Consider the following 27,390-nt stretch of genomic DNA (forward strand, 5'->3'; position numbering starts at 1 on the left):
GAGTCCAGTGAAAGAAGAAGAGGAATGGAGACATCTGAGATGAGAGGCATCCAAACATCCAGAAGAGTTTCCCAAATCTGATAGAGAGAAACCGAAGCCGCCGCAAATGGGAAACATCAGTGATCAATATGCGAGAGTGTGGGCAAGACCATAATAGGTGAGGAACTGTCTCGCGGTGATGAGAGGAACGGGGGCAGGAAGGGGAAGCAATGCGGCGTGCTGCCAATTTCACCCCAATGGAAAAAGCTCCCACTATACATCTCCAAAAGAAAAGCCTTTGTTTTAATGGCAATTTGGCTTTCCAGATTTTCATGAGTCGTGATTGCCACCAAGATAAAGGCCTATCCAAGTTCCAAAGAGTATTGGCATGCTTGTCAATCCATGGCGGTGGAAGAAGAAATCTGTAGACCTTCGAGGAGGTCAGATTATGCATTGAAAGCGTATGGGTAGCAGGAGGTAAGGAAGTCAAATTCCAGTCCAGTAATCTGTCCTGTACAAACAGTGGAGGAACCGGAACAAATGGCTGCAACATAGTTGAAAGTATTTTCCAAATGGACCTATGATGCAGACCCAAGGAGAATGTCTTGCAAGCTTGTGGAAATGAAAGCATATAACCTTGTTGATCCACAACATCGCCAACAAATCTTATGCCCAATTTCATGAGATTGTATGCTTTAATAGGTGCCTGTAAAGCGAGAGGCGATTCAAACACCTTGCTCCAATGGATGCTTTCCAAGCGAAAAGAATTACCATGACGAGAGGAAGCACCTGTCCATTTAGCATATGAGAGAATTCTCTTGCAATCATGAATAAAAGCAGTAGAAACAGGGTAACCAGGAATTTTCCCCTGAAATGTGGTCATGACTGCTTCCCAGTGATCTGTAATCCAATGCCCATATGCATGGGACGTCGTGTTTCCACACATAGCTGCTAACATAATAGCCCATGGCTGTTTTTGCTGAAAAAAATCAGCAATCATAGTGCTCTTTCTTGCCAACACATGAACCTGGAGATTGAGAATATTCAGCCCCCCATGAGTCTTGGGTGAACAAATAGACTGCATTGGTAGTAGCCGCAAAGCCTTTTTATGAGATTTGCTTTTCCAAAATATCTCCATAGCCTGTGACATATAGGAAGCCAACTGCTTAAAAGACCAGGGAAGAAGAGGTAAATAGAATTGCACATATGCCATAATGATGGACTGTACTATCCGAAGTCGAACATGTAGAGGCCAAGTGGACAAATGCCAGTATTCCAGCTTCTTGTTGATCTTTTGAAGCACCCATTTGAGCTGGTGTTGCGGGGTAATATTCCAGCCAATGGGGTAGCCTAGATGCTTCACAATAGTATGGGAAGAGATAATGTGGCCTGGCCAGAGAAGTGCATGCCAATCAGCTTCTTTCAAAGCTAGAAGTTTTGATTTCTGAAAATTGATATGCAGTCCAGCAGCTATACCAAAGTCATTCAGTGCATGCATCAAATGAGAAAGGTCACTTTGAGAATTCCAGGGCATAAAGTATGAATCATCAACATATGCCTGTGCAAGAAATGACTGTGCCCCTGGAATTTGCAAGCCATGAAGCTGTCCTGTGTCTGCAAGATAGTCCATATGCAACAGTAACGGATGGGTAGCAATGGCATACAGTAAGGAACTAAGAGGGCAACCCTGTCTCACTGAGCGGGTCATAGTCCAGGTTCTTGACAATCCACCACCAAGCAGGCACTGCGCCGTGGCATGAGAATAGAGCCAGTAGATAATATGGACGAGCCGAGGGCCAAATCCCAATTTATGCATAGTCTGAGAAATAAAATCCCAATGGACAGTATCAAATGCTTTCGCAATGTCTACTTGCAGAATGAGAACATCTTGTTTAGAATATTTGGCATACTCAATCGCAAGCAAAGCATTGGAGATATTGTCAGTGATCTGCCTTCTGGGGACAAACCCATACTGCCTAGGATGAAGTCCTGCTTGCAAAAGGAAGCGAAGCCTGAGGACAATCATTTTAGCGATGAGTTTGTAAATAACAGGCATGAGAGATATAGGCCGCCAATCAGCCATCGTCTCACACAACCTTTTTTTGGGAATCAATTTGACTAGGCCATGTTTCCAGGATGGAGGAAGAGATTTTTCTGCCCAAGCATGATTGATCATTAGAAGAAGAGTGTTCTTGAGATCACCCCAAAATGCACGGAAAAATTCGACAGTCAATCCATCCCAACCAGGAGAGCTGCTTTTGCGTAGATGACTCAAAGCATCATCCAGTTCACTAAGCATAAAAGGCTGCTCCAATGCATGAGCCTGTTCCCGAGACAATATGGGCTGGACATGCATAAGAAATTGAGACCTAGCTGCATTCACTTGCATCAAATGATCAGGTTGAAGAGAAAGGAGATGCTGGAAATGACTAGAACATTGCAATTCCAATTCTGATTTGGAAGTGGTCCAGGTGCCATCATCTTTCTTGATCCTGCAAATATCCTCCTTTCGCCTATCCGCAAAAGGGGTTTCATGCGAGCTCGGATTTGCGACTTCTTTAATTTGCGAAGATCATTTTGGTGAATAATATGAACCGCATAAGCACAAGAATCCTGTTCAGAAGAGGTAAGCTGTCTATGAGAACTGATTGCATCCATTTGCTGCTTGTGAGATTGAGCCCATTTCAGCTTGAGCCTGAGGTTACCCATGTAGCTCTGTCCATAATCTTGAATAACAGCCTGCAAGCGATGAGCAAGACTGACCCAAGCAAAATCCATGTCCTCCTGAGCATGTAAGAGGAGGGGACGGACAGCCACTCTCACCATGTTCTGAAATTGCTGATGAAGCAAATAAGCACTGTTAACATGGAGCAGTCGACGACCAAAAAAAGGCATATCATATGTCAGACGTGCTATAGATAATGTCAAGCATACTGGAAAATGATCAGATAGCAAGAGGGAATGATCAACCCATAGTGTACATGTAAAATCAGCATACTGCTGAGCATGCAGCAAATACCATCTGTCAAGTCGAGCCCAGTAATGAGTAAAGGCATTGTGATGATATGTATAACCCATATCTCTGTCCCTTGTTGAGAGCCATAGATCTTCTGCATGCAGGGATGAGAGCATATCTTCCCAATGTCGAAGCTCAGTGGGGATCATGTGAGAATGATGAGTGGTATTGTCTTGAGTGGCAGGTGAGTTGTTAAAGTCTCCACACAAAAAAGCATTGGACAGCCATGGATATTGTTTGAGGGAGACCCACATTTGAGCTCTAGTCGCAGAAGTTTGTGAGGCATAAACAGATGCTATTTCATAGAGATCAGCCTGCCAGGTGCACCTGATTACCATCCATCGACCCTAAGGATCATTGTAAGCAACCGTGGGCTGCATATCATGTTTTACCAGCATGCAGACCCCCGAAAAGTGCATTGTACCAGCATAAAAAATATCATAACCAGCATAGTGGCCTTGCTGACCAGCCAAGAAGTGTTGGTTGTGTTCCTGTAAAGAGATCACATCGGGATGCATTCTATGTACATAATGCCAGAAAAGTCTCCACTTATTGACATTGCAAAGACCCTGAACGTTGTATGTGATGCAAGTAATTGAAGTAGACATAGAAGATATGTATAGTCAAACCAAAAGCAGAGTAAAGTATAAGCTGTCAGGCCTCAACCATGACATCAACATCCACCTGGCCTCCTGGATCATTAGCTCTATGATCCTCATCATTGTCGCATACAGGGATGCCCTTTTTTAGCACATCAACCCACAATTGGGAAGTGAGGCTGTCAGCAGGGGTAGAGGTCTGACCAGGGGTAGAAGTTAAAGCATCCCAATGGCGAGATTGTAACGGACGTGGTTTGAGAGCGAATACCTTTTCGGGTTGCTGCCAGGCACCCTGGGGAGAGGCATGAGATTCTGAAATTTTGCCCTTGCCCTTATCCTTTTGCTTGGCTGAAACCTGAACCACATTTTCTTTGGAAGGGACAGATTTAGATGCCACATCACCCAGTTTGGTAGGCATAGCCTTAGGCCCCGGGCCATAAGTTGGGGGGGGAGTATTTTCTGGAGCAATAGCTGTAGGTGGGAGCTGATGCAGGACTGCAGGACACTGTGAGGCTAAGTGGCCAAACTTATGGCATGTGAAACAAGCACCTGCAAAGAACAAGCACCTGCAAAGACTCCCCATTTCAAATCAAAATATTTTTCACCGAGGGGAACATCCTCCACTTCTACCGCAATAGAAGGAGGGGTTGGGTGATCTGTATCCCAAAGAACGCAAAAGCAATTGCGATTACCCGAAGGACGGGGTGGGCATACAACTTGCCCCAAAGTAGCTACTAAACTTGGTAACTCAGCCCTCATATAGTCCGGAAAATCCACTACCTCAACCCATACGGGGCGATGATGTCGAATGAGGTTGTGGTAATCCTTGTTTGGCGACCATGGCATGACATGCACCATTTGTCTGCCATAGAATAGAGGCGACATCTCCAATATCTGCTGACGATATGAGGCATCCAAAAAATGCACTTCATAAAAACCTCTGGAAGCAAAGTATACTCCTTCAACAAAGCAGCCTCCCAACAATGCCTGAACCCACTGGGCCACATCATTTGCTGAAGGTAACTTTCCTGGGAAGAAAATGATGACTGCTTGCTGAGAGAACTTTCGAAGAGGAGCAACCAATGAAGGCAGCTTCAACTTATACTTGATGGCCAGGGGAGGTTTGGCCCACTCCTTCCGGCTGTGATGAAATTCATCTTTAAGCATGTCAAAAACATAGTGAGCGTCTACAGAATCTGCAGTAGAGAAATCAAGTTGCTGTCTTTTGGAGTCCCGGGACGAATCCTTGCGAGAGTAACTTTTGAACTGGTCCTCCATGGAGGGAAACAGGGCGGGATTGTATATCACACACACACACACACACACACAGATCCCTGGCAGAGGAGACACCATGGAGGGCAGATCTGGTAAAGGCTGTCCACACATGCAAAGGGCAGATCTGGGCAGGTTTTCCAGCAAGCAAAGACCGCGTGGACAGGGCACTCACATCAGCAAGGTTCCAGACAGTACAGCAAGCCATACGGGCATCCCTAGAGCAGTTCCAGAGTCTGGAATGGTGTGGAACAGAGGCTGGAAGAAGGCACACTGTTTGTGGGAGATATGGCAGGATATGGGGCAGAAAACAGTCCCTACTGTGGGCTGGATCAGCCTGGGCCACTGGCTGTTGCCATGTCCCAGGTGGGGCAGAAACAACCTGCAAACAAGGACCCAGGAGGACATTTATAGCCCTCCCCCTCCAGTCATCTGTAGGCCGACCCCTGGGTCGGCCAAATGACCTTGGGGGGTTGGTGGATTTGTGAGGGCCTTGTACCCTATATAAGGGGGCCATTTGGGTCTCCATTCACCATCCTTGGAGCAGCCGATTCAGGAGCGGGAACAAGCAGCAGGAGGGCTTCCTTGGGCCTACGTCCAGGAGGTGAAGCAAACCTACAAGGCTGACTACCCGGGCAGCAAGGTGGAAAGGATCTTTGGACGGAGAGTCCACATAAGCTCAGAGGAGCATGCGGGCTCAGAGCTCTAGAGGTGCCAAGCATATAGTAGGAGGACATTCTGGTAAGATCGGAGGTGTCCAGTTTGTGGATGGACGGAAATATATAAGTGTTGATTATATATTTGTCTTGGATGCATTGTCTATTCTGGCTTGCACACAATCAATGGTTGTGAAGTACACACATGTTAACAAGTTTGATTCCATAGTGAAACACTTCCGCGTCTAATTCCTAGGCTCATCTATCAGTCTTCCAACTACGGATACCCTCTGGTGGGATTTCCTTTTCTAGCATTGTATGCCTTGACTACTTAGTCTAACATTCCTTATGGAATATGTTCTAAGACTAGGCGTTGAGATGATAACATGCACATGCGATAAAAAGCTTGACATGGAGCTGGCAGCAATCCTTGGAATCAACCAACCCAGACAGCTACTATCCACAACTTATCTGCGGGGAGAATTGCAGTTGTCATCTTTGGTTTGCAGATGCAATCTACCAGCTTTCAAAGGACCTTTTTGGGATAGAAATCCCAGAAAGTTCCATTGTTCTGCTATTCACTGGACCAAAACGAGCAATGCCCTCAGACCCTTTCTCTCAGACTTTTCTCTTCAATGAGAAAGTTATTTGATATAGAGTTGGCATCTAATGTAATCTTAGCCTACTCACAAAGCAGGTGATCCCTTTGAAACAAGATAGTTAGCATACAAAGACAAGAGGCAAGAATGTTTATATGAATGCCAAACATGAAAGTATGAAGATATAGTTTTTGAGCTGCCTCAAATATCTCATTTGGCACCTGCAAATGTTTTTCAATCTAATGACAAGGAAACAAAGAACTCTGTCAAGAAGAATCACACATAGAGATTGCAATTACTGGTGACTATATCACATCTTCATTAGCATCTAGAATAAGGTCCTCTAGCCGAAACAAGGGTGACATGCCAGTGCAGACAACTCGTTATCATAAAATATCAAAGGGCATGCTGAATCTAAGTAATGAAAAATTCCATGTGTTAGAACCTGGTGCAGAGGCTGAGCCAGATAAGACTTTGGTAAGAGTATTAGCGTTGAGACAACATACCTCGTTTTCTTCATCCAATGCACTTGTGGATTCATCCATAAGAGCTAATATCGGTCTTGCCAATAAAAGCCGAGCAAATGCGAGCCTCTGTTGTTCACCAAGAGACAGTACACTGGCCCATTCAACCTGAGAATCCAGACCTTCACATCGATCCAACAAATGACACAGGTTTACCATTTTCAATGCCTGCATGAGATGCTCATCAGATGGTTTATCCCGGAGACTGGAAGAATGCTGGCCCATTTTGCGAGGTAAGGGCCAAGAACCTGCAACATCGCACATTAATATACATGGAAAGAAGTATAACAAATAGCGCAAGATAGAACCTTTAGACAGTGAGCTAACAAGAAGGAAAGAGCCCTCTACTGAATAGTTGTAACTTGTACTAGGTAAAGAAAAGATGAAGTGAAATGAAGCAAACATATAGTTTCCCACCCTTTATGAGATCAATCACCTTCTTGCACAGTTTATCTTATGACACGTTTAAAACACTTGACCCTAGACTTCTTTATAGAAAGGTTTAAAGTTTCCCTTCGAGAACAAGTGCTTCCCTTACTTCTTGTGACACGTTTTATTTTGTTTCTCTTCTATAAGGAATCTTGGACATTCTAGCCTTCCATTGTTGAAGTTTCTCTACTACCTTCTCATTCTGATAATAAGCTTAAGTAGTCTGGATGGGTTTCAGAATGTCGGCTTCTACATGTCGCCCGGTTTTGACCTAGCCAAGTATCTTCTCATTCAGTGCCCTTCTCTAAATCTAGAGTAGGAATTTCCAAATACTGCCTATCAGCTCCATGACCATTTCTCTAACATTTTCTCGAAGGTAGTCTCATAAAGGAGTATATTTCTACTTGGACTCCCTATGCTTTGCATTGCTAGTTCAATTCTTCCAATGTGCATGCTTTTGCTTTCATGACCTCCCCACCGAGACGGCAATCTGGACTTTCTCTTCTTTAGAAGGGCACTTTTCTCAGAGGGCTTTAAGGGCAGATCCATGCTACAATTTTATAATAACCTTTGTTCCTAAGAATTTTCATAAGAGGCCCCTGCATGGGGACAAAATGTTGCGTTCAGATGGATCCCACAGCATCAAATAATTTAAGTTTTAGGCTAGCTCAGTAATTTGCCTCAACCTTTTAAGAGCCAATCTCGCAAGCTGCTATGGTGGAGCAGCACACACCTTGCTTGGAAGTGTTACTCAAGCAGGTTGTATTGGCATGGTTAGTATATTTCATTTTGTTAATGTTTTCCACGCCATTATGGAGCAGGTCTGCAGCCCAAGTGGCATAGAACACTGTGATGTTACTGACTTTTGAGGGAAGGCTGTGCCTATTAATCAAGGGATGGATAGTCACTGCTGATCTGCAAAATTTCTTTCCTACAAGCTTCTCCAACCCATTGTACATCACGTTCCTTCTCTTTCCTTCACCTTTCCTCGAACTCTCTCCCGCCACCTCATCCCCTAAATCGTTCTTTCTTCCCTTATTTACATTATACCTTAACCCTTCACCAATTTTAACAACTCCCAACAGATATCCAATGGGCTAAGGTACTTTGCACATGTCTCAAGATAGGTGGGATTGACGTGCATGCAAAGTATTGTGACCATCGGATATTTAATTACACAACTCCTCCTAAACACCTCCAATCTTCAGGATCTCTCACATCTTGAAGCTCACGAAGTTTCCCTTCTTTCTCTAGAGTCAGTAGCAAAGAGAGGTTACAACTTCACACACTAAAACACCTTTTTTCATAAGCTAAAATTCACCGTAACACTAGCTAGATCTCCCATTGGGCAGAAGAATAGAGAAAAATGGAAGAATCTTGAACCAAAGGAGTCATCGATGTAATGCAATCTCATTTAAAAGACTTTGCACAAGAATGAACTCACAAAGACTTAGAACTCGAATGAGGGTTTTTTGTATTCCCAATTGCTTCTTGGTTTCTCAACAATTATAATGTGGTGTTGGAGTCGGTGATATTGCACTAACTTGGATTATTCGCCCGCCTCACCTCTTGCAAAATCCTTTGTAGCAAACTCATATGTACAGCCAACGAATTCCAAGACGGTACTATTCACAACCATCTTATCCTTCACTCTTATTGATCTAGCATGATGGCCCCTTGGAGCAAGGTCCAAGGCTTAAGCCAAGAGAGTGGCCTTAATGAGAGAGTGGGACCATGGTGTTTACATTGCTACAAGCCCTCATGGCACATCCACTCTCCAAATTGGTTATGACAACCTCACCTTTTCTCTACTTCATTTTTTTTTCCACTGGATTCTTATTTCCATGTATTTGGTTTTACTTAATATTAGTCCACTTTTTTGCAACCCCCTCACCAAAAAAAAACACCCTATTCTCTGGGTAAGTTTGACTATAATCAGCAGGCACGTGCACAAATTCCATGACTGTACAAGGCAAAAACTGTAGAGATTGACTCTCATCAAGCACTACAATGATCCCTACCTGGTAGCCCAATAGATACCCATGCTTCATGTTTTCGGCTGTGTACATTCACGACACAGTGAGCATGTAGTGTGGATCAAATCGTGAATTGGAGACCTCATGATTAACATCTTAAATGTGTATACTCCAGCTTGTAGATAATACAGGGGACCAATTTGGCATTAGGTCACAGATTGTTTACATAACGTAGATTTTGGATTGACGAAAGAAACTTCAACAACCTAGACTTTGCAAAAGACAACTTGCAAGGGCATCCTTTTGTGCCAAGAGAGATTATTGGGAGCAATTAATTTTCTCCATCAGAGGTAGAAATCTAAGGGCAGAATCGGAGTTCACCAGCTTGTAGCGCAACCTCTACTTTTTTGGACAATGTAGACAAGGCAATCTCCTAGAGAGGATAGGGACTGAGCCATGCACAGAGAAGGTACAGCACAGATCTTTGCTGGTACGAGGATGTATGATCACACCCGCATAGTCCCGTGCCTGGATCACCCACAATAGAGAAATTTGCAACAAGGAGTGAAGATCTCACACTACCTGTATACCAGGATGAGGAGGTCATGGAGCTTATTACACAAATATGAAATTTGGAGAACACCTACCCATCACATAGCTAGGCACCTTGGATGGGTGATGCCTTTGAGGGAAAGCAATGCAGCACTACATTGAGAAATGCCAGCCTCTATACGAGGAGGTACAAGCATTTCATCGAGGCGTTGCTTCTACAAAGAGACTCAAGGAGCAACAGCTAGGCTCCTAATGGCCGTTCGATCAAAGTATGAGTGTGTCAAATTTGAGCTCTACATGATTGAGTTCACATAGTGGAGTACTCACACCATCTTCCTATGCAAAGCTAATGCGAGGACTCACTGTTTAAGAAAGGCAAATGCATGGGTTTAGGATCTTTGTTCAATACAACCTATATTATTCAGCCAAAACTGGAAACAACTTGCTGAAACTAGAAGTATACAAACAGTGGATGTATGAAGTGTAACACATTGCAGCTCACAGTTGCGATGCTCGCAAAACAATGTTGAAGTAGATTCACCCCTTGACCTTCTCCTTCAAGCTCCATGCCCTATGAGAGGGTTAAATTGGCTAGTTGGAGAGGCTAGGGTGTGTGTCAGGTTGGCTGGAAGAATGTAGGAGAGTGTGTGAGGGAGTGGAGATGGAGAGTGTGTGTGTGTGTGTGAAAGAGAGTGAGAGAGAGAGTGTGTGTGTGAGAGAGTGGAGATGGAGAGTGTGTGAGGGAGTGGAGATGGAGAGTGGTGTGTGTGTGAGAGAGAGCCCTTGCAGATCAGCTCTAAAGCATCCCGTAACCAGCCCGTGAGCATCAGCACCCTGTTGCGCTGCTTGATCTTTTGGAGCAGACATAAGCTGCCGTACTGTCAGACCTCCGTACAGCTGTACGGCCTGTACCGCCATTTTCGCCTGTTGCTCCTACATCATCTCTGGTTCCTGGTCTGTTTTCTGCGCAAGGTTTTGCATCCGGACTACAGCTATGCCCTGATCTTGAAGGCCTTCGCTCCCATTTCTCTCCTCTTCAGTCTCTGGATGCGCACTAGATTTAAAAAAATGGTTCCAAAAATGGGAGGTAGAGAGGTACTTGGACTACTCTCCAGAGGAGGTAAAGCATTTAGCTCTCTTCTCGAGGGACATAACAGACTGGCTGATATGCTACATAGCGGGTCACCCCCAGCTTTAGGAACGTTTGTCTATAAGCTTTTCAAGCACAGGAACTCACCTAAGACATAAAGGTAGTTTCTCTTAATACCCTCCCCTCCAAGGGAGGAGTCTTTGTGTACGAGGATTTTGTATTGCTCAGGTCCCATAGGCCGATTTTTGGTCTTCAGAGGACGATAATATATTCTTCTTCTTCTTCTTCTTCTGGGTCTGCTGCACCTTTCCCATCGCCAAAATCTTCTATTTCCCTCTGAAATATATTTCATTTGGGGTTTTTTGCTGGTTTTTTTCTCTTTTTCCTCTACAAAACTGTTTTCTATCCTATCTTGGCCTCTACATCCCTCTTTCCCTTCTTTCTTCTTACAAATATACTCTTTTGCTCTTCTCTGTGGGCTTTTTTTGGGACTGGTTTTTTTCCTCCACCACCACTTTACAGGTATCTCCTTTCTGAGTTCCATTTTTTACAAAGCTATGGCTGAATATTCCTATGAAAAGACATTTCAAAAGGAACATTCAGTTCACTGCAAGAAGCAAAAGCAGGCTGAGGGTCAGCATGACCCGGTACATGATACTCTTGAGGCCCAACTGGTCTACGATGTCATGCATGAAGGATTTGCAGACACCAGGAAAGAGTGGAAAGACTCGGTTCCATCAGTTGGCCTCATGGTGGAAGTAGATGAAATTGTGGATCCCGTCAGAGAATATGCTAAAAATGCAAGTAATTTTATTTTTTCCTGGCCGGATGCCACCTGCTGCAGAGATAGGCAACTGGTTGACTCGCACACTGGCTGGCTCGTTTGTTGGCAAATGGAGACTAGAGCCAGACAAAGAGCCTTTACAGATAAAGGCTGCTCTTCCAAAGAATTTTTCAAAAGCTTGCATCAGAGGAGATTAAAAACAGAAATTTGAAGGGTACTTATGCCTGATGGATCATGGACCACCTCGCAGTCACAACTTGCTTCTGTTTGTGTGCAACATTTCTCTCAGCAATTTGGTTCTACAGTTCCTCCCTCACAGCAAGCTTTGGTTGCATGAAATTTGCTGTTACAGCATGTTTCTCCTATTATTTCCACTACTCAAGCGTTGGAATTGGAGGAACCTACTGAGAGGGAACTTTCAGCTGCAATCAAATCTTGCGGCAGATGGAAATCTCCAGGATGGGATGGTCTTACGGTTGAGTTTTTTCTAGAATATTGGCCTCTTTTGAAGCATACATTGCTGCATATGGTGAATTCTGCATGGCAAAATCAGAAAATGCCAGACGCATGGAAGAGAGGTATTGTTAAACTCCTTCCAAAGAAACAAATCTGTGAATCTTTGGCAGACTGGAGACCTATCACCCTTATGCCAGTCATTTACAAAGTCACTACAAAAATGATTGTCGATCGGCTAAAGGGGTTTTTACATGATGGGTTGCATTCTGCCCAATATGGCTTTGTCCCGCATAGGCATATCACAGATAACATTGCTAATGCCTATGTTGGAATTGAATATGCCAAATACACGCAGCAAGATGTTTTATTATTGCAAGTTGATATTGCCAAAGCCTTTGATACGGTTAAATGGGATTTTATTTCATCGACTATGCATGCATTGGGATTTGGCACAAAAATGCAGCAAGTTATCACTTGGCTATATCGAGATAGTAAAGCTGCCTGCATACTTTCAGGGGATATTTCTACATCCTGGACTCTTGGCTGTTCTGTTAGGCAAGGATGTCCTCTAAGTGCTTTACTTTTTGCAATAGCCACTCATCCAATGCTTCAATATCTGGACCACCTTTTGGACACTGACCAGTTGCATGGTTTGGAGATTACTGGCAGTTGCAGCATGATCGCTCAAGCATATGCTGATGATTCATTCTTTACTCCGAAAAATACTCGGAGTGATCTGTCCATGATTATGCAGGCTCTTTCTACATATGTTTGACTGCAGGTCTTCGGGTCAATTTTCAGAAATCAAAATTGTTGCCGTTGCATGAACAAGAATGGCACAGTCTTCTGTGGCCTGGGGAAATTGTCCCCGCTTCTCAATTTATTCGACATCTCGGCTATCCTCTAGGTTGGGAACTCACCCGTTCCCAACAAACTGATTGGGTGTTGACAAAGTTGAGGGCAAAACTTGAATATTGGAAGCTTGCAACTTGGCCACTACATGTTCATTTGCGAATCGCACAATCCATTTTGATAGCATACATACAGTTTTATCTGCCTCTCATTAAGGCAGAGCTGAACTCCTTTATGTCAGCTATCATGGAAATTTTCTGGTGTGCCAAAAATGGCAAGAAAAGTCTCAGATTACTCTCTATGCATCGTCTCTCTTCTCCAAAGATGCACGGGGGACTGAACATTCTCAATATTCACATGCATTTACTTGCTCACAGAGGAAAAATGATGTTGCAGTTTATGCAAGGAGATCAGCCGTGGGCCTTAATGATCCACTCTCTCTTATTACATATTCATACTTCTGCATTTGGGCATTGGCAGCCAACTCAGTGGGATTTCATATTTGGCTCTATCCAAGGCAAGATCAGAGGCTGCCCTTTTGTTTCTCGCCTGCTTCTTGATTGGAAACATATCTTATCCCACTTGAAATGGCATGGCCGAGACTCTTTGTCGGGAAACTCCTTGAGGGCTGAGAATATTTATTGGTCTAAAGTATTCCACCCTTCTTTGGCCATTCAAGAACCAAGACGTTCTTACTTTCTCTCCTTTAAAGGCATCGCATCTGTGGCAGATGTACTTCAGGATGATGGCACACTTTTATCCTTTTCTATGGCTGCTAGCAAATACGGTTTGGGAGCTCATTATCGTCCTCTCTGGCATCGGATTTCAGCAATGCTTCAACCGTTTTTGCCGGTACCTCGCATGGAACTTCAGCATAGGCTTGAGGATTGGATTTTACGCTCTTCTTACTCTTCAGCCCATCCCTTGAAGTTCTCACATATCACAGTGCCATCACTGTATAAAGTGCTATTACTTCCGCCTTGGATTTCTGATAGAGCAAATACTGTTTGGCATATGGATCGCCCACTAAAGTGGTGGAGAAAAAGGTTGCGTCTCCTTTGGCATTACAACGTCCCTCTTCGACAACAGCTTTTTCTTTGGCGAGTCCTGCTTGGCATTTTTCCATCTGGCCAGCTACTTGCACACAAACATATTGCTCCGGCTGTTTGTCACAGATGCTTACACCCCACTGAATCTGTGCTACACATCTTTTGGTTCTGTCCACATACTTGTACCTTCATCGCTCTCATCTGACAGAGGCTTCGAGCGAGATTTCCTACTGTTACTTTTGGTAGGCTTTTCTGGTTGTTTGGTTTTACAGGGTTTTGGTCTATTTTTTATATGGGTACGCTACTGGGCACTATGGACTTTATGGATGGACAGAAATCATAGAGTCTTTGGTGATCCCCTTTTTTCATCCTTTATTTTTTTCAAACGATCTCTGCAGCAATCATTCTATGATTGTGTTCGGACTCGTTTGATTGATCAGGATGTGTATACAGCTTATACTGAGATCTCTAGTTGAGTAATAGTTACTTCAGTTTCGAAGTAACTATGAATGTAATTATTTTACAGCAATAAAAGATTTCTTCACAAAAAAAAAGTGTGTCAATGGGCCTAGTGTGTGCAGCAAGTAGAAATTTTCATCATGAACCGTAGCATGAATTGCCTGTTCATCTAGTTTGAGAGGTGTCACCAGAGGGTAGTATTCCCTCTTAATAAGGATGCGATTGGCATCTTAACCTCTATGGAGAGGCTGCTAACCCAGCATTATCGCATGGTTCCTAAGAGGTCTCCCTACCTACTGATAGCAGATCCTCAAGACCGTAGATGTCTCCTTCCTCTCATAGATTCTGTAGTACTGGATCCTTTTGGAACATCTGTTGCATCAAGTCTGGAGCCTCTGATATACCGGAGATAGATCGTTCCTCTTCTTCCACCCTCTCTGGCAACCTAAGTGCATTTCCCCCCCTATGAGTGCTCAGGTGGTCCTGGTGGATGGTATCCGACCCTCTATTGGCCTTGAGCCTATGCTCAAATTTCTCCTGGCATTCCCATACCAAGTTCTAAGTGTTGTTTTTCCAAGGATGGGTCTGCATATGTTTCCTTATACGGAGGAGGAGATCAAGGGAGGTGTGGCTATGATGAATTGGGAAGAAAGAAACAACGAGCTTTTGGCTTGATCCTAATGGTGAACAAAGATGATATGATGGCAAGATTTGATAGGGAGAACAATGGAAATCAGGTCTTTAAAAATAAATATATGAGGAGAAATGGGGCAATCATGTTATCTACCATTTGAATTCTTCTTTCAAATTCCCACAGCCCCCTTCCCACCATGACTAATTCAAAGAGCAGAGTGAGGCTAATAGATTCATGTGCTTCCCAAACTAAGAGCCCTGATGTCAAAACTGCCTCAGAATTTGAAGATGAAGGAGACACTGCTTATCTTAAACTAAGTTATCCAGCAGGTAAAGAGACTTAGAAGATTTCAATTGTCATTGTGTTGGAGATCGAACCATGGACTCTCACACAGCCATAAAAGCTCTATTCAGATGAGTCACAGGTAGAGAGGCAACAAAGTAACAAAGACTTCTTCGAAACAAGTTTTCACTGTTCTTCCAAACTAAGATAACCACAATTCAAAAAAATACTTTAACATCTCATTACAGAACTTAGCTACACCTTCCATTGAGGTACATTGTATTAATTGTATGTAGTTTGAGAAGACAAAACTCATGGAGATAGAGAAGAGTGAGAGAGCAAGAGAGTATTGAACGTAAGTTTGCAATAGATGAAGTGAGTAATACAAGAAGAGGGAAAGGTTTTGTCTAAGTGACAAAACCTTATCCTTCACTAACCGTAGTTAGTGAACCAATTGTGGTTAGGGGGGGAAACCTCTAAAGAGGGAAAAGTGTCCCTAACCTACTTATTACATTACATTGGTCACTGCTAGAATATAATAATAATTCTAACACCCCCCTGTAGTGCCAATGTCATGTACAAGGAAATGATCAATCACCAAAAGGAGATAAGTTCAGGGCACTGCGAAATGCCTCAAACTTTTCATGTGGAAGTGCTTTGGTGAAGATGCCTGCAACATTGTCATGTGTTGACGCATAGATCATACTGATCTCTCCTGCATGCAACTTCTCTCTGACATAGTGATAGTGAACCTCAATGTGCTTCGTGCGAGCATGAAACACAGGATTCTTTGCCATTGCTATAGCACTTTGACTATCAGTGAGAATTGGAGAAGGACCCTCCAATGAAAGATGAAGATCAACAAACAAACGACGCAGCCAAACACATTCAACTGTCGCTGTGCAAGCTGCCCTGTACTCAGCTTCACATGAGGAGGTAGCCACTAAAGATTGTTTCTTGCTCAACCCTCACTTGTGTCATCGCTTGGGAGTCGCTTGGCCCACTCGTGCCCTGAGAATGTTGGATGTAGCAACTTAGAAAGTATGACTAAAGCTTGATTTTAAAAGATCATTGAGAATAAGGAGGATCAAAGACTTACACACAGACGTGAAGATGCCATCTGATTTCCCCCCGTGTGCCTTACTGTACTACGAGTCCTGCCAGGTAATGGAGCCTCAAGCTTACTCTCCCTGAGAGTCTGAAGCAACCAATTCGGGACTGTTTTGGTTGCGTGTATCTCTTGAATTTCTTGCCTAACAACTTCATCCACACCCTGAGGTTGTACTAAATCAGCTGGGGGCTGAATCTGTACATGTGGATCTGGCGGAGGTTGCTGTAAATTTTGAGTTTCAGCGGGGGAACCAAATGCTATAGGAAGCATCCCCTCAAACATATTATTTGAAGAGGCTGGAATCTAAAATTCATCATGTGTATGTGCAGAATTTTCAGAGAATATAACATCTCTACTAACAAAAATCTTGCGTGTAGCAGGATTGTAGAGACGACAGCCTTTGCTTTGTGAACTATATCCCACAAAAATGCATTTGAGTGCCTTATCCGACAACTTGTGTCTGAACTCCACAGGCACGTGGGCATATGCAACACAACCAAAAACTCTGAAATGGTCCACTGAAGGCTTTCTCCCATGCCATGCCTCATAGGGAGTGATTGTCTTCAAAGCCTTTGTAGGAGCCCGATTTAAAATATAGTTGGCACACATGAGGCCTTCTAGCCAAAACCTGTGAGGCAACTTCTTACTTGTGAGCATGCATCTATCCATTTCCATGGCAGTGCGATTCTTCCGCTCAGCTTTGCCATTCTGTTGAGGTGTAAGCCTCACTGTAAGCTGATGCATGATGCCTTTTTCTTTCAAAAATGTCTCAAATTCATGAGACATATACTCCCTCCCTCTATCTGTTCGAAGTGTCTACACCTTGAGTCCTGTCTCATTCTCAACCATAGCCACAAAGTGTTTGAAATGCATAAACACTTCTGATTTTTCCTTGAGACCATAGACCCAAGTGTAGTTGGTAAAGTCATCTATGAATGTAACAAAACAGAGATAATTCCCAAAAGCAGGTGTCCTCATGGGACCGCAGACATCACTATGAATAAGCTGTAATTTCCGTGTAGCTTTCACTGCACCATCCTTTTTGAAGGGAAGTCTATGCATTTTGCCAAGAATGCAGCCTTCACATGCAGGAGAAGGGAGCGACTCCAAAGGAGGCAATGCATCAACCATATCATGCCTCTGAAGTGTCATTAAGCTGCCATAGCTCATGTGCCTATACTTGGCATGCCATAACTCCGCATTCTGCATCGCATCAGTGGGAGTGCTAACTGATAATGCAAGATGGGATCTTTTTTCATATAGATCAAGCTGAAAAAGACCCCGATACAAAGTGCCAGACAACATCAAAGCATAGTCATTCTCTTTGTCTCTGACTGCATACTTGTCATCATAAAAAACAACCCGAAATCCTCCTCTATTGAGTGAGGACACTGAAAGCAAATTCTTCTTTATCCATGGCACATAGGGAACATCTGAAATTCTGAAATATGTGCCATCGGTGGATGTGAGAATAATGTCTCCCACTCCACACACTGAATAAGAAGAATTATTCGCACAAGTTACCTTCTTCTTGGTGGGTGAAGAATGCAGAGTTACAAACAGACTCTTCTTGGAAGTGATGTGCTTTGAAGCAGCACCACTGTCAAAATACCAAGCATTCATCCTTTGAAGGATCATAACTGCAAGTCAAGAAAGCATATGGGTCATCATCATTAGTGGCTGTAATATCAGAACTACCCACTGAAAAATCTGAAGTGCAAGATAGAAAGGCATAGTGCTCTTCAACCAAGTTGGCTGCAACATCTCCTCCATCATGAGAATGAATGTGGAACTGATGCATCTGACACAGCCATACCGGAATCCCTTTTCTTCTCTTTGGCTATGCGCTTCTTGCACTCTCCAATATAATGACCTGGCTTCTTGCAATAATGACAGATGCCCTTCTTTTTCTGCTTATTTGTATCACCCTTTGCCTTATAAGAAGGCTGTCCAGAATCAGCGTTATGCTGATGTGTGGGCTGATTGGCATGTAGCTTTTGCTGCCCTTTATCCTTGGGCTTGAATCTGGAGAGCATAGCATGCTCGCCAGTGCGGGTTGCCATATTTCTACGAGTTTGTTCGTCCTGCAATAGAAGTCCTACCAACTCGTGAAAGGAGAGAGGATTGCTGCCTCCCCTCAATGACAAATTCAGCGAGGTGTGGAAACCGAGATAGGACTCAGGAAGAGAGTTCAGAGTGGTGGTGATCATCTCTGAATCCGGAATGACTTCATCAATATTCATCAATTGTTCCCTGAGGTCCTGAAGCTTTGTGAGGCGAGAATTCATGAAATCTCCCTCCTCCATATGTGTATGGGAAAGTTCTCGCTTCAAAAAGGAAACCCTAGCATCATTTCTTGCTATGAACATACTCTCTAGTATTTCCCAAGCTGCCATAGATGTCTTGCATGACCGAATATGAGGTATAATGAACCTCTTGACAGAAAGAGAAATTACTGAAAGAGCTTGTGCATCTCTAGAGTCCCATCTTTTCTGTTCTGCTGTGGGAGCTCCTAGAGCGGCTGCTCCAACCACCTGTGCTGCATTTATACCTCTACCCCTACCTCCAGCTGTAGGAGTGGCAGGTGTAGTAGCTGTATCTGGTCTTGCTTCATCCCCATTGACATAATCCCAAAGATGTCTGCCAACCAAGGTATTACGAACCATGAAACTCCACAAGGCGTAGTTGGTGCCATCCAACTTATCCTCCTGTGTGAGAACCCCGAACACCTCATTTGAGTTGTTAAAAGCCATTTTCACCAGATAATCTCAAAAAATACAGCAGACTGACCAAGTGAAATCCCTTGCTGGGATATAAAATGCACAAGTAAAATCTGCAAAGAAAAATCTGCCCACAGTGACAAATACTGTCACAGCCTGTCAAAGGCTCAGAATGCACTTCAATTATCCTGCAAATGCTCTCCAATGTCACTCAAAAATACCTGCAACAGTCCCAAAATGCTTGTACACTGCCAAATTGCATCAGAATGCCAAAAGCCCCGATTTCTTCAAGGAAATTGCATCCAAAAGAGGGCAAATTGCCTGAAAGCCCCAAAAATGCAAGAAATTGCTGTGTAAAGCAAAAAGCCCCAAATTTTTGCAAGAAATTGCAACTGAAAAAGGGGCAAATTATCTAAAAGCCCCAATTTGCAATTTATCTGCAAAAGAAGTAAATTCTACTGCCAATGTGTCCAAATGAAAATTCCCAAGTGCTCAAATGTGACTCAAACTGAGTCCAAAAAAAACCTACAAAAATCCCAAATTGCTTGTACACTGCCAAAATGCATCCGAATGCCAAAAGCCCCAAATGTTGAGCTGAAATTGAGCCAAATTTCACCCAAAAACCAATTCTCTGTTCCAGAATGCACAGAAGTCCCAAATTTCTGCTAAAAAGCTTGACTGCAAATGAAAAACGAATTTGCAAATACCACTTTACGTCAAATGAACCTGTGCATCAACGAAATCCAATTGATGGATTGAGCCTGTACAGACAACAGCGTTCAAAAGATGCTTGTAGGTACTGGAGTTGATGGCGTGGCGCACGTACGGTTGAAGTAAGCACAGTACACGTTACAAGTACCGTACGGAAGCCTTGCACTGTTGTACGGCAAAGTGCAGATTTGAAAGCCGTACACCGTACGGAAGCCTTGCACTGTTGTACGGCAAAGTGCAGATTTGAAATCCGTACAGCATACGAACGTTGTACTGCTACTTGCGTGCATGTGCTATCACTGTACGGTGCTGATGCATGTATAGCTGTACGGACGAGCAGGTACCAAGGTATGGTGGCTGATTCGAAACAGAGCGTACGGCGCTGATTCGTACAGCTGATTTGTACGCACGATGAGCGGAAGGCTGTACGGTCCAGGAGTGCAGGTTGTACGACAGAGTGTACGACACCTAGAGGCTGGTGTGCAGGTTGAGCTACGTGAGCTTGGGAGCTGAAGTAGAAGATGTGGGAGCTAGTCCAGAAAGCAGGAGCTCAGGATCTAAGAGCACTCTCACACACGGACAATGGCAGAAGTTCGAGGAGAGAAGCAGATGCTCTGATACCAAATGATGGAGATAGAGAAGAGTGAGAGAGCAAGAGAGTGCTGAACGTAAGTTTGCAATAGATGAAGTGAGTAATACAAAAAGAGGGAAAGGTTTTGTCTAAGTGACAAAACCTTATCCTTCACTAACTGTAGTTAGTGAACTAACTGTGGTTAGGGGGAAAAACGTCTAAAGAGGGAAAAGTGCCCCTAACCTACTTATTACATTACATTGGTCACTACTAGAATATAATAATAATTCTAACAAAAACAAGTAGAACCGACAGCACATAACTACTAAATGACTACCCCACCCACAACCCATAAGGCCCAGCAAGTGTTGACTCAAGGACCAGTTCTCAAGTGTTTTCACTCGTTCAGAAGGCCAAAAGCAAATCTGAATGTGGAAAATCCCAATTCCTACCCTTGTCATCAGCAACTGCATCTATTTCAGTGCCTTCACTCCATGTGGGATATAAAAGCTGCTGACGCAAAGTACCCAGCACCATATATGGTCGCTGAGGTAGGAAAAAAATGTTTCCTCGTCCATCTGAACCTGAATTTACAACTTTCCCAGCATCTTCTTCTTGAACCTCATCGGAAATGGTAGAGAGGCCTGTAACTTTGGATTGTGGCTGGGAATCAATTTCATCAGCAACAGCATCCTTCGCACTTTTCAAAGCAGCCCCGTTATTCTCCACATTATCAATAGAGATATACCGTTTTATTATGCCTGTGCCAGACTTCCACAGTCCAGCAATGGCTCGAAGCAGAGAAGTTTTTCCACTTCCACTGGCACCCATGATCTGCAACACTAATAAACATTCAGTAATGACAACAATTAGCACCGTGCAATCAACCACACCTGAGGTATACGTAAGCTCACAAAAAGGGTGATGACTCACCAAGACATTTTGTCCTTGATGAACTGCAAGTGATAAATCTTCTACTAAAGTCATCGAGTATTGTGGAGTCTGCAGAGTGAGATTCTCTATTTGCAGCAACAGAGAATCAGATGTAAAAATGGCACCAGCTGAAGGAAGGGGGCTCTGCAGGTCAATAATGTTGATCAATGGTCTACTAGTTAGTGCACCTTGGACAGAAATTCCACCAACACTTGTATCCAAGCTTGCATTTTGTTGTTCTAAGTTGTCATTAAATTCACCTGCGGAGACAACATTCGAAAGCAACTCAGAAAACATGTAGACTGCTGCAATCCGTGGAGTCACATTTCAAGTTACATGCAATTGAGAGCCAAAACATTAGCTAAAATGATGTGATGTCATTCTTGTTTTTCAATGCCATCTAAGGTAGTTACAATGGCAAAACAAAGGTGGAGAGCTAATCATGTCAGACAGACCTCCTTCATGGCAGCAAATAAAATTCACAAACGTCACATATCTCTAGCTGGTCTCTTTCCCCCCACTGACGTTCAAGCTGTTTCTTCACAGCTTGGATCTCCCGCCACAGGATTGGAGTGGGCCTGGCTTTGAGAGGCTACAAGTCATAATGCTCTCTGGCATGATCTGCGGGACGAGGTGCAGACCACATGACATCATATTGGCTGAGTTCACAGCCTGTCTCATGCATAAAACCCTCTCACTCCAGATCATCGCATACCTGGACAGGGTCCAAGCATATGGCAGGACTGAGACACGAGGATTTGACTGGGCCGCTTTGAGAGGCTACAGGTGAGTCTCACGCATGATCCGTAGGAAGAGGTGCATAGCACATGACGTCATATTGGCCAAGTTCACAGCCTGTCCCATGCATACAGACAGATCATCACATACCTAGACAAGGTCCGGGCACATGACAGCAGATACCATGGAGAGCCCTCCTCATTCTCTATCGCCGATTTCATGCCTCCATTGCCTCATCCACCCTGATATCCTGATGATGATGATGATGATGAGATTGATATGTAGTCGACCACTGACATGACTATGTTGTACTTAGTACTTAGTACTACCATTTTTCATTTTTTGCATTCTGCATTGGTGTGGATGCTCGTTTAGTAGCTTAGCTCCACCCTCACAGCTCGTTTGTACCGGGATTTTCAGTCTCGTAGACCCATCGGTCTTCCGAAGACTTTAATAAACTTTCTTTCTTTCTTTCTTTCTTTCTATGGAGCTGGCATCCGATGAAGATACAAGTTGTTGGTATTCACACAACATCAGATGGTTCCATGAAGGAGGCAAGTCCATTGATCACCTCCTTCCATAGCAGTACTTTATGGATGCATCAATTCTATGGCTGAAGTGACAGGAGATAATTGGATATCGGGGATCATCTGTGGCAGTTTTACATTCAGCAGACATGGGTCTCCTCCCCGACGCAGAAGCATGCCACTAAGATGGCCCTCTACAAAGATCATTTCCTCCGTCTCACTGCGGACGGTTTCATTCAGCCACCAGGATACTTGTAGACGCATCTATCACATGCAGTACAGATAGCTATGGGCCAAGGTTCCGCATCGAGACTGGATGAGAGGTCGAGGCCACACGATGCCACCATGAGCTGAGACTATGTATCCAATGTAACCTACGAGAGGTGGAGACCGATGAGCACATGCTCATGAGATGCCCGCAGTACTATTGAGACTGGATGAGAAGTCGAGGCCACACGACACCACCATGAGCTGAAACTATGTACCCTATGTGACCTACAACAGGTGGAGACCGATGACCAGCACACCTTTCCCACACGCGAGACAGGGGGCAGATCAGGGGACAACAGTTGCAGATTTCAGACATTTTTGAAATATATCAGAGCCCACTGGATTGTAGACACAGATCACGGCTAAAGTACCACTGTATTCTCAGTATCTTCAGTGTTTCCAGCATTTCAGATTATACCTCAGATACTTCAGTTGTTTCATTTATGTCATTTGCACTTTACGAGGTGTGTAATAGACACCTCTAGTTCCCCTATTTCATGATGTATTCAGATTTTGGTAACATAAACCCTTTTTGGTCTTCCTCAAACGTTAGTAAACCTCTCTCTCTCTCTCTCTCTCTCTCTCTCTCTCTCTCTCTCTCTCTCTCAAACTGTTGACCCCTCCACATCGGAGGAGATTTTTTTGTACTGAGGATTAGGTCCCATGGGTCATTTTTGGCCCCCCGAGGACGATAATAAATTCTACTTCTCTCTCTTTCAACCAACACCTCACGAGCAGTGCTTCGCCGACTTAGTTTCACATATCGTGGCGAGCCAGTGGAGATACTGCCGTCGTACACATATTTGGGAGCAGTCTTCACATGAACCCATTTTCACGGTGACCCATGCAGCCCAGGCACAGCTCACACGGGGGCATAGTGCTTTGGCTAGACTAGAGCGACAGTGCTTCCACATGCACTTTCAGGATCCACCGATGAAGGGATGTCTTTTTGACACACTAGTGCGACCGACTGCCATGTACGCAACACCCTTCTGGGGATGTGATCTCCCGAGGACAAGCTGGATGAGTTTCGAGCGGCTACATGTAACGATGGGATCCAGGATGATTCGGTGTAAACCCTCAGTCCCACATGAGATAGTGCAGGCAGAGCTCGCCATGACACCTCTCCAGGTTGATGCCATCTTTCAAATAGTGACATTCATGCACGGAGTCTAGGACTTACCTCACTGGAGACTTTCGATGGACAGGATTCCTCCCTTCAATACAGCATGGATGCGCCTCCTGAGTCGATCCCACAAGATGAGATCAATCGTATCATATGGTTAGACCTCCTCCAGCTTCATACATCCCGGACTTGGTGAGGGGACCAAGAGCTCCCCACCAAGACCCAGTTCCACCACGACCACTTCCTGAGAGTATAAGAGGAGGGATTCATCACCAGACCCCAGTATCTCAAGGACAGAGGAGTCCCCCATGCACTGAGGATTGCCATTGGTCAGATGCCGGTTTTGTCCCATCAGTTGAGGATCGAGGCAGGTATACTCAGAGAGCAACGGGTCTGCACGCTACGTACGCTAGGGGCGGTTGAGACAAAGGAACATTTTCTTTGTGTTTGCCCAGCCTACTATGAGATCCAAGGGCGTTACCAGTATCTCTACCTGGAGGGGAGTGGCTTCGATCCTCTATCACAACAGATCCATTTTCATGACCAGTTCTGTATTGGGCTCTATCTAATGGAGATGTGTCGGCACAGGGAGACACTACTACGATAGATCAGAGAGTAGCAGGGGGTGGCCAGACCACCACAGGACATAGAGGCTGACTAGGCACAGCGACGCGTCACAAACTTCTATACATTTGAGTCACCCCCAGGACACAACGGAGTGGAGAAGAAGGAGCGGAGTGGAGGAGGAGGAGCTAGCCAACATGAGAGCAGTCTGGACTAGCAGCCAACACGGCACCACGGAGAGAGGGACGCAGAGACCACATGCACGACAGAGTGTCCAGAGCACACTCTATTGAGTGTCCAACCTATCACAGCTCTCCTCAAGGGAAGACCGACAGAGACGAGGGGCCACTCTGGACATAGCTTAGAGAGCGAGGAGACCGCGCGTCCCACCGCAGTGCCAGTTACGGGATACGAGACAATTGAACATACGCAAATACGAGATATCTTCGCAACTCACCAGAGAGCCATCACTATGCCAAGCTTCAGTTTATGATTCTAATTCTGCGTCCCAGCTTCGAAACTGACTTGTCTTTCAGTTTGTTCCTGATACTAGATAGATTGATTTGGTCCACTTTGCAGTTTCCGTTGACTCTCTCTCACTCTCTCTCTCTCAATCTACAAGAATTTCAATTGTCCTTACTATGCACCCTACAGGCTCAATGGTTGACAGCAAAAAAGAAGACAAAGTTAGAATACTACCAGGATCAAATAAACCCCCTATGTTGGTCCTCATTCATGACATCAGATGCCTCTGCTCAGCCATACATCAACACTCCCATCCCTCTTCTCTATTGTAGGAATATTTTCAGATTCCGCACACGATCACACCCCTTGGCAATAGAGAAAGGATCTTGGCTGAATTTGCCACGACATACCCGAGTTTGCAAATTCTGTGATTCACAGACAGTCGAGACAGAGGCACATGTAGCCCTACAATGCCCCAGATATACACATATCAGGGACGACTACCAGTAGATATTGGCAGACACCACTCAGCTCTCATTAGTTCTCACCATTGCCCCTCCGGCAACATTGGGATCTTTTGTCACCCGTGTTTTTTCGTACCGTCAAGAACAAAATTCTTGACCCCTCCACATCGGAGGAGATTTTTGTACTAATTGATTAGGTTCCATGGGTCATTTTTGGCCCCTCGAGGATGATAATAAATTCTACTTCTACTTCTCTTTCTCTCTCTCTCTCTCTCTCTCTCTCTGTGCACGTACAAGGAACAATCAAGTGGGCCTACTTGACTTCAAGACTCACCCCCTCCAGAGTACTGGAGATAGACTGGACAAAGCTTGGCATAGCGAGACGTTTGGAGGATGCACTACATATCATTGGTTATGGCCAACACCTATTGGATACAGAAGCAATTCATAATCTGATTATATACAACGGTCTTCTCAGATGGCCGTTGTCGCAAGGGCTCACCTACTTTCAACAGCGAGGGGGATCGAGTACAGTAGATTACCTTTTGGGATCTTCGGCATTTGTGTCACAACTGAGTTGTACAAATTTCCTCTTACTGAACGAGGCTAATAACTAGTTAGCAATGGTTGGATGTAATCTTTTGGCCTCTAAGACTCTCAGTGATCTTTTAGCTCGCTGGATGTAATCTTTTGGTCTTTGAGGCTCTCACAATTGCTGATTTTTTACATTTATGTAATCTCTTTTGTTCAATTTGAGGCTCTCAGTATGATCTCGTTGTCCCTCCCCCCCCCCCCACTAGGCGCTGGCCACTCCTATCTGACTTTCAGCGTCTCAGCCTCCATGCCGGCCACAGGACAGGGTCCATCAACCTCCACTCAGGTCCAAGTGCACTTTGATCATGCCCTTGATGCAGTATACATGAGCCACCTATCCCGTGAGCTACTAGACTCCCTCAGGGATTATGCAAACCTCACCCATGCCTCAGACACTTTAGTATCAGTGGTTCATGATGCAGTCAGATCCTTCCCCATGACTCGATCTAGATCATGCTCGCCAGCTGGAAAATGCTCTGAAACCCATGGTTTGATGACGAGTGTCGAGAGATGAGATCCCACCTCAATGCTCATACGCAAGCAAGCCTTGGGGCGCCTTACAAGTATCAAGGCACAGTGGATATCACGTCGAGTGACTTGTCGAAAGAGATGAGCTTTCCTCTCACATCGGATGGATGAGGTTATCAGATCTTTTCGAGGGGGTGATCCCACCTTTGCATGGGGTCTCCTTTCTGAGGGTAAGTCACCCATTCCTATCACCGACCCAAGGGTCTGGCACACATATGCGACTTCACTCTACGATGTCCCATTGGACTTGTCCTCCTTACCCAAGCCCACCACATTCTCTTTGTTCACTGTACATAATGTACGAGCTGTGCTACGCTAGCTCCACAACCGAAAAGCCATGGATCATGAGGGATTGAGGACAGAATACTTTAAACATGGGCATGAGATCTTGGCCCCGATCCTAGCACAGATGTTTAATCATGCAATATGTCATGGCTTTCCTCTTGCTTGGAGCACCACTACTATTGTAATGATACACAAAGCAAAGGACCCTATGGATACGGGAAACTACCACACACTCATGATAGGCCACACGTTGGCCAAGATATATAGATTGCTGCTAGAGTGAGAGATCAGCTTCTATACAGAGGCACGTGGACAGCAGGGACTGAGACAACTGGGTTTTCGACGACAACATTCCACCCTTGACCACATCTTCACTTTACAGGCAATCATTGAGAAGGCGAGATCCAAATCCCAGAATGTCTATGCTTGCTTCACAGACTTTCGAAAGGCTTTTGACACACTCCCACTAGCCTGCCTGATACGAAGGCTTCAGTAGATGCAAATACCAAGAGTCATGATCTAGGCATGATGAATTTATATGAGTCTGTCAAAGGGGGGATGTGTGTGCCTAGCCG

At 44.5% G+C, this 27,390-nt stretch overlaps 1 protein-coding gene across 1 annotated transcript in view; it reads right to left on the bottom strand.

Moving 5' to 3' along the window:
• LOC147893623 (ABC transporter D family member 2, chloroplastic-like) overlaps window positions 1-27,390 on the bottom strand; it is a 122,367-nt gene that overhangs the window by 55,808 nt on the left and 39,169 nt on the right. The window contains exons 8-10 of the mRNA XM_087386424.1: window positions 21,255-21,514; window positions 20,774-21,155; window positions 6,628-6,893 (exon numbers count right to left, since the gene is read on the bottom strand). Of these exons, the coding sequence (XP_087242550.1) occupies window positions 6,628-6,893; window positions 20,774-21,155; window positions 21,255-21,514 (908 nt within the window). The remainder of the gene's footprint in view (window positions 1-6,627; window positions 6,894-20,773; window positions 21,156-21,254; window positions 21,515-27,390) is intronic.

This window comes from Dipteris shenzhenensis, chromosome 15 (assembly GCF_047967505.1).
Source record: "Dipteris shenzhenensis isolate YYH24624 ecotype China chromosome 15, Dip_SZ_1.0, whole genome shotgun sequence".
NCBI lineage: Eukaryota > Viridiplantae > Streptophyta > Polypodiopsida > Gleicheniales > Dipteridaceae > Dipteris > Dipteris shenzhenensis.